General features: G+C 41.0%; 1 protein-coding gene across 1 annotated transcript in view; it reads left to right on the top strand.

Moving 5' to 3' along the window:
• Positions 1-14,849, top strand: part of LOC122803647 (kelch-like protein 35) — an 89,121-nt gene that overhangs the window by 16,157 nt on the left and 58,115 nt on the right. The window contains exon 2 of the mRNA XM_044073402.1: positions 9,625-10,518. Coding sequence (XP_043929337.1) covers positions 9,626-10,518 — 893 coding nt within the window. The 5' untranslated portion in view covers position 9,625. The remainder of the gene's footprint in view (positions 1-9,624; positions 10,519-14,849) is intronic.

Here is a 14,849-nt window from a genome sequence, read left to right as displayed (position 1 = left end):
TGCCCTAAGTGTGCAGTTACACTGTTACCTACCTCAAGTGTGCAGTTACATTGTTACCTGCCCCAGATGTGCAGTTACACTGTTACCTGCCCCAGGTGTGCAGTTACATTGTTACCTGCCCCAGATGTGCAGTTACATTGTTACCTGCCCCAGATGTGCAGTTACATTACCTGCCCCAAATGTGCAATTGCATTGTTACCTGCCCCAGATGTGCAGTTACATTGTTACCTGCCCCAGATGTGCAGTTACACTATCTGCCCCAAGTGTGCAGTAACATTGTTACCTGCCCCAGACATGCAGTTACACTGTTACCTGCCCCAGATGTGCCATTACATTGTTAGCTATTTGCTTCAATTTCTAACAGGCTTGTAAGTGTTATTGACCAGGTTACTTCTACTAAGCCAGCAGACTATTTGCTTCTAGTGTTACTAAAATCTGCAGACCATTAATCATTTCACCCTTTATTTAGTCTGGTTGTCATCTTCTTAACCAGCTATTCTGATGCTTTAACGTACCTCCATTTAGTCCCCAATCTACTCTGTAATTTCACTTTTTCTGCTTAGACCCACACACAGACACGCACATATATAAGTGCATAAGTATGCATGCTTGTAGCAGTTATTTTCATGATATTATGTACAACTTGTGCACACATCCTTTCTAATGAGAGCTTTTGCCTGTAATATTTTGTGCAACTGTATCTGACTGTAACTCTAAATTACTCTTTTTTTTGTCTAGAACTTTCTATGCCTGGCTAACTCTCTCTAGAATGTGTAAAAATCTGTTAACCAGTTTATTGTGTAATTTAATTTAATCCTGACTTGTGCTCAGGATTAACTGTAACCTGTGGAACTTGTTTAACTTGCTTACTTATGTAATCTCTGTAAATAGTCTGTTTGTAATATGTAATGCTGGTATTATGTAATGCTGTATCTGCTTACCCTTGGAGCTTTTCTCCCCGGGCCTCCGCTGAAAATGGACATGCATCCAGTCGGACTATCCCGGTCAACAAATGTAAAATAAAATAAATAAAAATAAAATGACTGTTTGTGTATGACAACTGTGAATGTAATGCATTTGTATTTTCTTTGTATTTTCTGGGTCCCCTCTGAAAATGTTTTTTTTTTGGCCAACAGGCTAACATTGCTAACACATGTAAATAAAATAAAAATAGACTATAATAATCAAATCCTACAGTATTAGTACACAGTATGTTTCAATATCCCAAATCACAGTTCCCTTTCATTTATCTCTCTGATTTTCATTCCCCATTTCTCTTAGAACTATTTGTATCTGTGTTTCTTTCGAGAGGTTCCCCTGTTCCTGGTCCTCATCAGATCATTACCTTCAACCAGAATTTTGTGTTCTGCTTATCACTTAATCACTGTTCATGTCCCACAAACATGATTCTAGTCACACAATTTCTGTTCCCCTCCTTTTGGTATCCCACAATCCCTTGCTTCACTCTTCTAATGCTTGCACGATCTGTTGCTCTTCCGCCCAGTTATATCAGTGGTGCTTCTCTGACATCATCATTCCAAATGTTTGCCTTCTTTCAACATTATGTTTCCTAATTGCCTCACCCCCCCCCCTGCACCCCTTTGTCCTATAACCTATCACTGACTGTTCCCCTGGTGACCAATGTTCTGTGCAGCTGATGTATTTTTCCTTTAGGAAGTTAAAGACTTTGTTTCAAATACTATGTCATCTCCCTATTGAAATGTTGGCACTGCAAATACTGACTTCCAAGACACTGAAAAAACCCAAAACTGTAAGAGAAGAGCGAATATCAAACATCATTCTTTTTTAAATTTCTTTTTGCAGGGGTTCAAGCCCCCCATGCACCCCCTGATATGGGAGGTAAGCCCCACCAACACTATATATACTAACTTCAAAATCACCATACCTTGTAGAAAAGAGAATATTCTAAGAACTGTCCACCTTGGATTTAATATGTGTAAGTCCATTTTTTGGTGATTCATTCTCCATGTTTCAGGACTCACTCTAATGGGTTCAGAGATTTCATATGGTTACCATATTGTATATCATATCCAAATATACACAGCAATAGCCATTCTGTAATCTTATACCCCTGTTCCTATCTTCATGGACCAGCAATCCTTTTTCCGTCTTACTTTTATTCCTGACATTCCTGCTTGAACTGCTATGGCTGATCCCCCCCCCTAAGTCATTTTTTGTTCGGTGCTCCATTTCACTAATATACTTTTAAAATGTGTAAATGAAACATAACAGAGCTGGACAAAGCATTACTAAAGCAGAACAGACGTAGAAATGAAAATAACCTGACAACTGATGATCTGTGTTTCTCAAAAAAAGTCACAAAATTAAAGTAGAATTTACATTGGTTCTGTAAGTAAAATAAGATAGTACAAGAAAAAGCACTATTCACAGCAAACCTATGAATAAAGGTACCACCCACAGCAGCTCTGTATACACTATAAGCAACTCTGCACTTTACAGCCCTGCAAATAAAAAGTATTTAAGGACAGTTCACCAAAAGATAAGTCGCAAACTGACCACCAACCATACTTACAAAAAAATGGATTCACTTGACTATATTCCATAGTTCCTACAAGGGCTGCTTATAGAACTATCTTCAATGTTATAACATCATATTTCTCATCGTCTTAGCACAAGAATTCTGGACAAAGCCAAAAATAACGGGGGAAGGACAAAGGCCCAAAATCAGAAACAGATTTTTAAGTATTGCTCTTACAAATTTAAATTGCTGCTAAAATAAGTTTTGCATTAGTATGCATTTTCTAAAGGATATCAAGTGTACGTCTGAAATGCCTGTCATTATTTAATGCATTTGAGTGTCAATGATTTACCAGAAAACTACAACTTTTATGAGGTACAGGCAAAAAATATAAGACAAATGTCTGGACATTCTGTGAAATTCTGGGCAGTTGAGGTATGCATAGCATATTGGAAAAAAAATATATATAAAAATGTAATGATTTCAGTGTGAGAAGATAGTTTTGGCTCTTCCTTCACAGCCCTTTCCACAGTGTGTTTTGCTGTTTTTTGCATCTTCATTGTTATCCTGTGGGATTCATTAAAATAATTCCCACATATGACAGCAGAAAATTCCTCTGTCTCCTGTCTGCACAAATTATGATGTCAGTTGTTGTTTCTGTGCTTCTAAAATGATAAAAGCTAAATGTTTTCTGCTTGTGCTTCATTAATTGATTTTCTACAATATATATTTCTCTGTACACAGGATTATTTCAGACATACTGCTTCTGATTTCACTTGCCATCTCCCTGCAATCAATCTACAAGGCAGATGTATGTGTGTACGCGTTTGTGTGTATATGTGTGTGTATGGGGGGGGGGTCCGAATATTTAATACATGGTACCAGTCTGCTGCTCATTCTCACACTGGTTAGAGCGAGACATGCGGTAAGTTTTGTCTGCTACTAATATCACTTATGTCAATCACAAAGTACATTGTAATTACAACAGATTAACATAACACATTGGACAAGTGCTTTGTCTTTCCATTCAGGATATAACCACATATTACCTTATTTAACCAAATGGAAATGCTAGAAAGATGAACTGCCTCCCAGATGATAAATGCAAAAGCTGTTATTTTTATAAATGCCAGCAGTGTGGAAAAAAAATGCATCTCACAGCCCAAATCCCTGAATTCATGTACCAATATATGAGATTCCAGAGTAGAGAAAAAATGTGGACTATAAGAAACCTAGATAAATGCGGTCATTTATTATATATTTTATTTATTTTACATTTGTTTATTGGGAAAGGCCGACTGGATGAAAGTCCCTTTTCAGTGGAGGTCCAGGGAGAAAACCTCCACATATAACATTTAAGTAAACATCAATTGTGTATATACAATGTAACAACTACAAAAACATTATACCTGAGAAAAAAATGAATATTGCTGTTGTGTTGATGGTTTCATCTCAGATAGCTGGGTGGTGGTCAGTTCCATGCCTTGTGTGTGTGTGTGTGTGTGTGTGTGTGTGTGTGTGTGTATGTGTGTCAGCATGTGTGCGTATATCATGGCATGTGCATGCTTGTGTGCGTATTTTGTTTGTCTTTGCAGCTCTGTGTGTAAAACTATATGCATCCATGTGTGTACATGACTGTGTTTGAACATAAACATAGGTGTGTGCATGTACATTGCAGTAACTTCACAAGAAATTTTAAAGAGAAACGGACACTACAATCTTTTCTGATTTCTTCGGCACAGTCATGCTGCGTTTAGCATCTAAATGTAACCCTTATATAGCTTTGTAGACAGTAACATTTTTTTAGATAACGTAGATGATGAGCTAAAAACACACAAACAAAACCTGACAAAACCTGACACTGTCTGATAGGGAAACTGTTAAGCTCATATTGCAAAGGTCACAGGGTCAACTTTAACATAATCACACAAAAGTGGACTTTTTGCAGGATAGCAGCCCCTCCCATAGCCTTACAAGATTGCACACCTCCAGTAATAAAGAGAAGCTTTATTAATTCTAGTTCTGTGAACTCACTCAATTCTCTGCCTAGGTTTTCAATTTAACATTCGATTCAAGAGATCAACTATTTACATTTTGAATAAACTCACTGTGATGTTATTTCCTACCCCAATTAAGTTGAACGTATTGAAGTTGTATATAGAGAATAAAAGAAGCATGGGTGGCAACCATGGAATTCACACCATTTTATTATTGATACAGGCCGAATAAACCCTTTTATTGAAAAGAACTCGCAATACCCAGCAAGCCTGTCTTTGTTTCCCTCCCTCCTGCTCTGTCTCGCTCTCGCTCCTTTTGTCACGATAAGGTGTACTATGAATTAAATGATACATTGCATGTAGCACAGACCAGTGATGGCTGCAAAATGTTTTGTTAGAATTAAAATGGTGTGCTGGTAGGCACCTGTAACATGCATTGTTAGAAGTTAGACATTTCAGTGCACCAGCTGTGAGATACGAGTCAGGTTTACCTGCTCAGCTTCCCACATAGCCTGATTTTGGAACAGCATAATATCTGGACGGCAGATAGGAAGTACATAAGATAAAATGATATCCAACAGGCTAAGGTATAAAGAGACGGAGATGCACTTACCAGATAACTACAATGAGTACTTTGTTAGGTGGAGTTGGGGTGGGCTTTTTTATTTGTCATTGGAGACCGATGAATACAGGATGAAATCTAGGAGAATATGGAATTTTACCTGCAGAGAACTGATTCATCTCAGATTTAAACAAAATGGCTTTACAGAATCTATGATGTGGATATAATCCAAATCCTTTTTTTTTGCTTTATATTGTGCTGAAACATATAAGTCCTCCAGGCAGACACTGGATAAATGATCTAATAGCTGTGTATTCCATAGCCTGTACAAATTCTATACATACACAGTCATGGTGTTTATTTGCAGAAGAAAGGTTCAGCAGGTGGCAAAACTAAGATATAAACTTGGCTAGCACTGAAGTTCAGTATTTGCTTTCTAAAAGGATGAAATACGGCATCATATGCAGATGTCGTATGCATGTTTTAACTTTGTAAATACTCATGACATTTACTGAAGGCTGCTTTACTAACTCATTTTCAATTTAATTTTTGTATATCATTTATTTATTTATTTTTATTTTTACATTTGTTTCCAGGGAGTGTCCGACTGGGCTGATAGCCCTTTTTCAGCAGAGGCCTAGGGAGAGAAGCTCCATTACAATAAAACTGTTACAGAGATAAATATTGACTAGCATTAATTAATACTAATGAGATTTGTAGAGCAGCAGGGCAAACAAAGAAGCTCTGTAGGAAACTAAGACAGTACAACAATGCCCAATATACAATCCAATTATAATTATATAGTTACAAATATGTACAATATACAAGACAGTAAGTATGGTTAATATCAGACAGCAGACAGTTGTAACAATTCTTGTAAAAAACAAGATTCAGTTACAAGGTAATATTGTGGATACCAAATCAGCAGACAGTCGTTAACGATTCTTGTAAAAACAAGATTCAGCTGCAGTTGTAATTGTGCTGTTCCAGGAAAAGGAATAACTGACAGTAGGATGGAGGGGAATAAATGGAGAGAGAATGAGATTGTGGAAGAGAAAGAAAGTTAAAGTGAGAGTGAGATAAAGGATGAGAGAGAAAAAAACAGAGTGAAGTGAGGCAGAGTAGAGAGCATGTGTTTGGTACTAAAGGTTTAGTATAGTAAAGGAGATGAAATGAGCAGTGATAGAGTTAAGAGGACGTTCATAGGTTCATAGGTTATAGGTAGGTACTAGGCTATCGGCCCAAGGGCCTAAGTAAGCATAGCCAACAAGGTTCCCTGGCTTATGCCACCCAAGAAAGTTAATTTCCTGTGCCCCTGTCAGCCTGGAGTATTATAGGAGCATAACCAGGTCAGCCGGGAGTAGTAAAGGAGCATAACTGGGTCAGCCTAAAGTAGTAAAGGAGCGTAACCAGGTCAGCCTTGAGTAGTACAGGAGTGTAACCAGGTCAGCCTGGAGTAGTATAGCTGAATAACCAGGTCAGCCTGGAGTAATACATGAGCATAACCAGGTCAGCCTGGAGTAGTACAAGAGTGTAACTAGGTCAGCCTGGAGTAGTACTGCAGCATAACCAGGTCAGCCTGGAGTAGTACAAGAGTGCAACCAGGTCAGCCTGGAGTAGAACAGGAGTGTAACCAGGTCAGCCTGGAGTAATACAGGAGTGTAACCAGGTCAGCCTGGAGTAGTACAGGAGTGTAACCAGGTCAGCCTGGAGTAGTACAGGAGTGTAACCTGGTTAGCCTGGAGTAATACAGGAGCATAACCATGTCAGCCTGGAGTAGAACAGGAGTGTAACCAGGTCAGCCTGGAGTAATACAGGAGTGTAACCAGGTCAGCCTGGAGTAGTACAGGAGTGTAACCTGGTTAGCCTGGAGTAATACAGGAGCATAACCAGGTCAGCCTGGAGTAGTACAGGAGTATAACCAGGTCAGCCTGGAGTAATACAGGAGCATAACCAGGTCAGCCTGGAGTAGTACAAGAGTGTCACCAGGTTAACCTGGAGTAGAACAGGAGTGTAACCAGGTCAACCTGGAGTAGTACAGGAGCATAACCAGGTCAGCCTGGAGTAGTACAAGAGTGTAACTGGGTCAGCCTGGAGTAGTACAGAAGTATAACCAGGGCAGCCTGGAGTAGTACAAGAGTGTAACTGGGTCAGCCTGGAGTAGTACAGAAGTATAACCAGGGCAGCCTGGAGTAGTACAGGAGCATAACCAGGTCAGTCTGGAGTAGGACAGGAGTGCAACTAGGTTAGCCTGGAGTAGAACAGGAGTGTAACCAGGTCAGCCTGGAGTAGTACAGAAGTATAACCAGGGCAGCCTGGAGTAGTACAGGAGCATAACTGGGTCAGTCTGGAGTAGAACAGGAGTGCAACTAGGTTAGCCTGGAGTAGTACCTTGGATCCCGGAAACTACCGTCCCATCAGTCTGACAAGCCTTATCTGCAAGGCCATGGAGCGTATTATCATGGAACTTATAAACAAAGACATTGGCAACCTTCAAACACTGGACCCCACCCACTTTGGGTTTGTGAAGGGCTGATCTTGTCTCCTGAACCTGATTGACTTCTTTGAATCAGTCTCCAGAGCCATGGACAAGGGTAAGGTGGTCCACACAGCCTATCTAGACCTTGCCAAGGCCTTTGACACCATCCCCCACTCTGGAATCATAGATAAACTTACTAAGTTGGGCATTAATCCCTATGTCACCCAATGGGTTGCTAAATGGCTTACTGATAGAACCCACACTGTAAAAGTAGCCGACTCTAAATCCAGCTCCAGACAAGTGACAAGTGGAGTACCTCAGGGTTCAGTCCTGGGGCCGCTCTTGTTTGACATATACTTCTCTGAAGTACAGGTCAACACTAAGGGACTCTGGCTAACACAGTTTGCAGATGACTGCAAACTGGGAGCCATTATTGAATCCCCAAATGATGTGGATACTCTACAAAAGGGCCTTACAGAAACAGATGCTTGGTGCCAGAGCCATGGGCTCAAGCTCAATGCCAAGAAATGTATTGTTATCCCCTTTGGGAAAAAACATGTATCCATGAATTACCATATAGGTGGCAGTACACTAAACACAGAAGGTGTGATAAGAGACTTAGGGACACAGGTGGACGGTGGTCTCACCTTCGATAACCACATCGCCACAACAGTCAGGAAATCCTTCTATGTGGCACACCTCATCACAAAGGGCTTTTCATCCAGAAAAAAGGAGGTCATTGTCCCACTGTACTCATCCCTCATTAGACCCATTATAGAATACAACGCCCCATTTGGTATGTACCTCTCAAGACATCTGCAACAACTGGAAAGGCCTCAGAAATACCTCACTAAAAGAATCACAGGCCTAAAGCAGATGCCCTGCGCTGACCGCCTTAAAAAACTCCAGCTATACTCTGTCACATATCATCTACTCAGAGGCGATTTCTGCTTAACATACAAGGCCATGTCAAACCCAGAGCTGTTGGACATGCTACACTTAAAGAAATCCCAATCCCTCAGAGCTACACGCTCCAGGGATCTAAACCTTGTCATCACAATAAACAAAACATGCTGGAGGGATAGGTTCCTGACCCAGAGACTCCTCAGACTCTGGAATAGATTGCCCATACATGTCAAGCAGAGTGCCTCTTTGGACCTCTTCAAGAGGAACCTTGACGATTGGATGGGAGAAAGGAAATTCACCCCAGGGATCACATCAGTCGCCCTGCTAGACAGGGGTCCAGGAAAGTAAATAATGTGGGAAGAAATAGCCAGGGAATTGTTATGGCTAGGCTTGTATAGGCCCTAGGGCTGATAGCCTAGTACCAACCTATGAACCTATGAACCTATAGTACAGGAGTGTAACCAGGTCAACCTGGATTAGTACAGGAGTGCAACCAGGTCAACCTGGAGTAGTACAGGAGCATAACCAGGGTAGCCTGGAGTAGTACAGTAGCATAACCAGGTCAGCCTTTAGTAGTACAAGAGTGTAACTGGGTCAGCCTGGAGTAGTACAGAAGTATAACCAGGTCAGCCTGGAGTAGTACAGGAGTGTAACCAGGTCAACCTAGAGTAGTACAGAAGTGTAACCAGGTCAGCCTGGAGTAGTACAAGAGTGTAACCAGGTCAGCTTGTAGTAGAACAGGAGTGTAACCAGGTTAGCCAGGAGTAGTACAGGAGCGTATCCAGGTTAGCCTGGAGTAGTACAGGAGCATAGCCAGTTGATGGCAAGGTGATCCCTGAGAAATGTCTTAAATCTGGCCTTATTAAATGTGTTTTTCAAATGTTGTCATATTGAATTCCATTTTTTGGATATCTGATTGGAGAAAAGAAAGTCTCCAAGCTATTGTTAGACTTTGTGACTTTTAGTAGAAACTTGTTAGAGGACCTCAGAGCTCTGGAGTTAGAATATGGGAGAATTAAGTTTTTGAGTGCAGGGCAGTTGTTGGCTTGATAGAGTCTATAATTCTCTATGAGCACAGCATGAATCTGTATGCTTGTACATAGTGTTGCACTGAGTATCACGGTGGTGTTCTTGTACCTGATGCGAACAACACCTGACCTCTTTCTTCTTTCTCCCACAGCATGAACAGTATAATGAGAGAAGAACATTGTACATCTGTAAAAGAACATCATGACAACACAACTTTAGAACAGAGTGGACAGATAAGCCACACGGGTAATTGCAGTGAGTCATGCCATGCAGAAGAAATTCTGAATACCTTGAATTCTTACAGGAAAGAGGGCATTTTTACTGATGTGGTACTTTTAGTAGATGGACAAGAATTCCCATGCCATCGGGCAACTTTGTCTGCTAACAGTGCCTTTTTTAAAGCAATGTTTAACAGTAACCTCAAAGAAGGGAAGCAAAAGCGTATACCTCTTACTTTTATTTCAGCTCATATCATGGACATTCTGCTGGATTATATGTATGTTGGCAAAAATATCATTCAGGAAGACAATGTTGAAAAGCTTTTGGAGGCTTCTGATCTTCTTCAAATTTCAAAGCTTCGAGAAGCTTGTGCCTTATTTCTTGAGTCACAGATTCATGCCTGTAACTGTCTGGGGATTATGAAGTTTGCGGACATTTACTCCATTTCTTCCTTGTTTGAAAAGAGCAGGAGGCTGTTCCTTGAGGACTTCCTGACAGTTTCACAGTACAAAGAATTTCTAGAACTATCAGAAAAACAGCTGATAGAGTATCTTTCAGATGACCAGCTGGTCGTAGAGAAGGAGGAACTAGTGTTTGAGGCTGTCATGCGATGGGTGAGTTACGATGTGTCCACAAGGGAAAAGTCACTAAAAGATGTTCTAGAACATGTTCGACTTCCACTGCTGCATCCTCTGTACTTCCTTGAGAAAGTAGAATTGGATCCACTCATTAAAATCTCCAAAGAGTGCCACGCACTGCTGCTAGAAGCAAGGCAGTACCATCTATACGGAAATGAACAGACGTCTGTGAGGACAAGGCCACGAAGGTTTGTAGCTAATGTTTCATTACTGTCCTCTACGTTTTGCAATCTCCTTGTTACAAATTACTTGTAGGCTTTATGTAATGCATTATTGCTATTTCAGGCATCCACATAGAGAACAGCAGAAAGAGAACACTCATAAAATATTATGACCCTTCAGTGGCTTAAACTATGCATATACTGGTTTCATTGGCTTTGATCTTTTTTTTTTTCCCTCAGCTGCATCACCCAGTGCCTGTTTTCACCAAAATTTCGTCTGTAAAGTAAACGGAAGACATAATGTTGAATGAATTTCTGCTAGCAGTTAAAATTCACCTAAGGCCTTTGTGTGAGATTCTTCCATTTAAATTTAAGATAACAATGAAGGCGCAAGGTCCAACATGTAGTACACATGTATATTTAACATCTTCACAAAATTATCTGGGTGATCTTACTTAAATACAGTTTTGGACAGAGCACACTGTATGTACAAGTACTGTTATATATATATATATATATATATATATATATATATATATATATATATATGTTACTTTGCTGCCTCATTGGAATTGGTTCTCCAGTTCGATTTCTGGTTCTGATGCCATTTGGTTGGCATCTGCAGGTCTTCCTTGTCTTCATGACGGCTTTCACTGGGTGGTCCTGGTTTCCCCTGACATCTCAGAGACATGTCATAAATGAACTGTTAATACCTCATATTGTCTGCAGGTGTGAATTGCTGTGTGTGTGTGTGTGTGTGTGTGTGTGTGTGTGTGTGTGTGTGTGTGTGTGTGTGTGTGTGTGTGTGTGTGTGTGTGTGTGTGTGTATGTATATATGTGCAAGGATGCGCATCTTTTGAGAGATTGGCATCCTAGCCAGGATTAGTTTCTCTGCTTTGCACCTAGTGATTGCTGAGAAAGGTTTTGGCTTCCTGCGACTATGATAAAGGGGGTACACTGGTACACTGGAAAATAAATTATTAATTTCTTCATGCAGCCCACAAATCATCTAACCATTCATTAGCTTTAATGATAATCTAAGGAATCCCTTCTGGACAAGTATCTGTTTCATTTCAGTTAGGGGATAGGGAATGGGGTCAGATATGGCCACAAGGTACCATCAGCAAGGGAACAGAGCTATTTGGTATTCTGTTTGTCCTCATGATGTAAACGTTGCTGATTACTTCTCCTGTGTAGCACAGTAATTACGTCTACCTACTTGTGTAGTTTGATGGTTTAATAGTTGGTGTTGAAACCTTCCCCCTTCAGGGGCTGGGATGTAGCTCCAGCATGTAGTTTGCTCTTGTCTTTGAATGGCCATAACTCAGTGGTCTATCATTTGGCTGTGTGATACACAAACTGCACTGCAGTGCTGGACACTGTGCTCTTATGGTGCAGAGGGATAAAGCCTTAACTATGACCCAGATGTCCCTTGTTTGATTAACAGGCACAGGAATTGGAGGAAGCTGGGTGGGATGATGGGAGTAAGCAGCATACAGCTTGCCCATCTTTGAGAATAGGAATAGGCTTGGCTTACTGTTTAGACAACATCCTGTGAGAGGTCTGGATAGTGAAGCCCATTGAGTCTGGGCTAATGGGATGTGCTGCTGCCATGGAGCTGGGTATATTCAGGACCAATCACATGCAGATGCTTTTATAGTCACATGCAGATGCTTTTATGGTCTCCTTCCAAACATTGGCAACATTAGTGGCCCTCTGAAGCTGCCAAGAGGATGTTAGGAGTTCCTGGCAGTAGAGGAGCGACCCTGATGTCTGCCTGATGTGATCAGTTCTCGATTCACTGGCAAATGAATGGGCTGGTCGTGGCTCACACCACCATTAGAAATGCACGGAGAAGATAAGTCACTGGGTTCTGATGGTCGGCAAGCAGAAGCATTAAAAAATAGAGTGCTAGATACCTTCTTCAGTGAGTTGTACAGCTTTACATTCCTTCAAAACCTTTTCAGAAGTGGAACACCATGGCATAATACTCAAATTGTGCACAAAGTGTGTGAAACAAGTCCATTCCTGAATCCCTGACTTTCCAACTACTCTACAATGTATGACGCTCTGAGGCTTAATTGTTTAAAAAAAATTATGTAATATAACTGTTTCACAGATGGTAGTAACTGTGTCTTTGAAAAGTCATATTTCACAATTTTAATTTCTTTTTGTTACTGCAAGTATTAAAACATTATGTAAAATGAAATTTTATTCTCTGTCCTATTGCTGGATTTTTGTACACTTTAGCATAAGATAGGGGGACAAAGTTAAAAAAAAAAGATTGGGGGGGACAAACAGAGAGCAGCATTGGACTTTTGCTAATGTTGTCTTTATTATGACTGGGAAGACACCAAGCTGCTTGACTCTAGTTTTAAAGTAGTTGCTGAACTTCACCTCCAGAATGGATACAGAGTAGAGAGACACAACAATGCCCATAACTGACAGAGTAGTACCATAAGTGACAGGGTAGTACCATAAGTGAAGGGTAGTACCATAAGTGACAGGGTAGTACCATAAGTGAAGGGTAGTACCATAAGTGACAGGGTAGTACCATAAGTGAAGGGTAGTACCATAAGTGAAGGGTAGTACCATAAGTGACAGGGTAGTACCATAAGTGAAGGGTAGTACCATAAGTGAAGGGTAGTACCATAAGTGAATGGTAGTACCATAAGTGACAGGGTAGTACCATAAATGAAGGGTAGTACCATAAGTGACAGGGTAGCACCATAAGTGAAGGGTGGTACCATATGTGACAGGGTAGTACCATAAGTGAAGGGTAGTACCATAAGTGACAGGGTAGTACCATAAGTGACAGGGTAGCACCGTAAGTGACAGGGTAGTACCATAAGTGAAGGGTAGTATCATAAGTGACAGGGTAGTACCATAAGTGAAGGGTAGTACCATAAGTGACAGGGTAGTACCATAAGTGACAGGGTAGTACTTACTACTACTGCTTCAGCTGCTTGTAAGTGCCTCAGATCGGGAGCCGTGAAAACTAATGTGAACTACTACAGTTTTGTTGATTGTTAATTTACATTACCTGAAATGAATATTCCATTTAAACATGGTAGAAACAGTTGCTGAATGAAGAAAGAAAAAGTCTTCTGGCTTTTCCCGGTTAGGGGTCTCCACAGCAGATCACCTGTCCACTCATGATTGGCAGTGGAGTTTTACAGTGTCAAGTTGCCAGCCTGGCACCCAACCTTCCACAGAAGGCTCACACATGCACACAGTCACACCTAGGGCCAATTTAGAGTGTCCAGTTCACCTACAGCATGTCTTTGGGATATGAAAGGAAACCGGAGCACCCGGAGAAAATCCACGACCACAGGGAAGGCATGCAGACTCTGCACAGAAGGCACCCCAGCCAAGAATCAAACCAGAGAACTCTTGCTGTGAGGCAGCAATACTAACTGCTGCACCAAAGCAGCTGCCTGAATGAAGAAAGAAAAAGTATAATAGGATAATCGGTAGCTGGTGAGGAACTGATTTTATTTAATCATCCTAACACACAAGAGCTGAAGTTATATCCTGTATTAACTGAGATATATTAGGGAGGAGGTTGCAGCAATTTCAACATTTCAACTCTGTAGCAGGATATCTGATAGATTCTGATCTTCCTTTAGATGATGACATTTGCTCCAGGCTCTCGACTTCTGTAACAAGCCTGATTCTACCTGCCCTATGACTACAAAACTCCCAGCAGCATCTCGGTGCATGCACAGATGTTTGTCAACATTCACCATTTCAACATTATGTCAATTTGGCAAATGTCACTAGCTCGATTGACACATGTAAATATATACAGATGTAGATATATAGATAAAAATATACATGCACACAGACACACACACACCACACACTCACACACACACACACACACACACACACACACACACACACACACACACACACACACACACACACACACACACACACACACACACACACACGCACACACTCATATATTTGATGATGTGTGTGTGTGTGTGTGTGTGTGTGTGTGTGTGTGTGTGTGTGTGTGTGTGTGTGTGTGTGTGTGTGTGTGTGTGTGTGTGTGTGTGTGTGTGTGTCTGTGTGTCTGTGTGTCTGTGTGAGCTTGTGCATTAGGGGGGCCCATTCAATTAAGATGTGTAGGCTGGATATGGAGAATCGTAAAGTCACCCCCAGTCTGACCTACCTGTCTCTGATGGACAGAGGCTGACAATAAGTTAACTAATCTCCAAATAACTTACCCTCCACATAACCCTTAGCTATCTCTTTACTAACATCCCTTACCATATAGGCGTCCAATGTACTCAATGACAAAATTTGGTTCGGTTGCATGACTAGGCTTACAAAGATCCTGGTGGTTG

Source organism: Protopterus annectens, chromosome 5.part1, assembly GCF_019279795.1.
Source record: "Protopterus annectens isolate FY-2018-M chromosome 5.part1, PAN1.0, whole genome shotgun sequence".
NCBI classification, from domain to species: Eukaryota; Metazoa; Chordata; order Ceratodontiformes; family Protopteridae; genus Protopterus; species Protopterus annectens.
The sequence above is the reverse complement of the archived record's forward strand: the minus strand, read 5'-3'. Positions and strand labels throughout refer to the sequence as shown.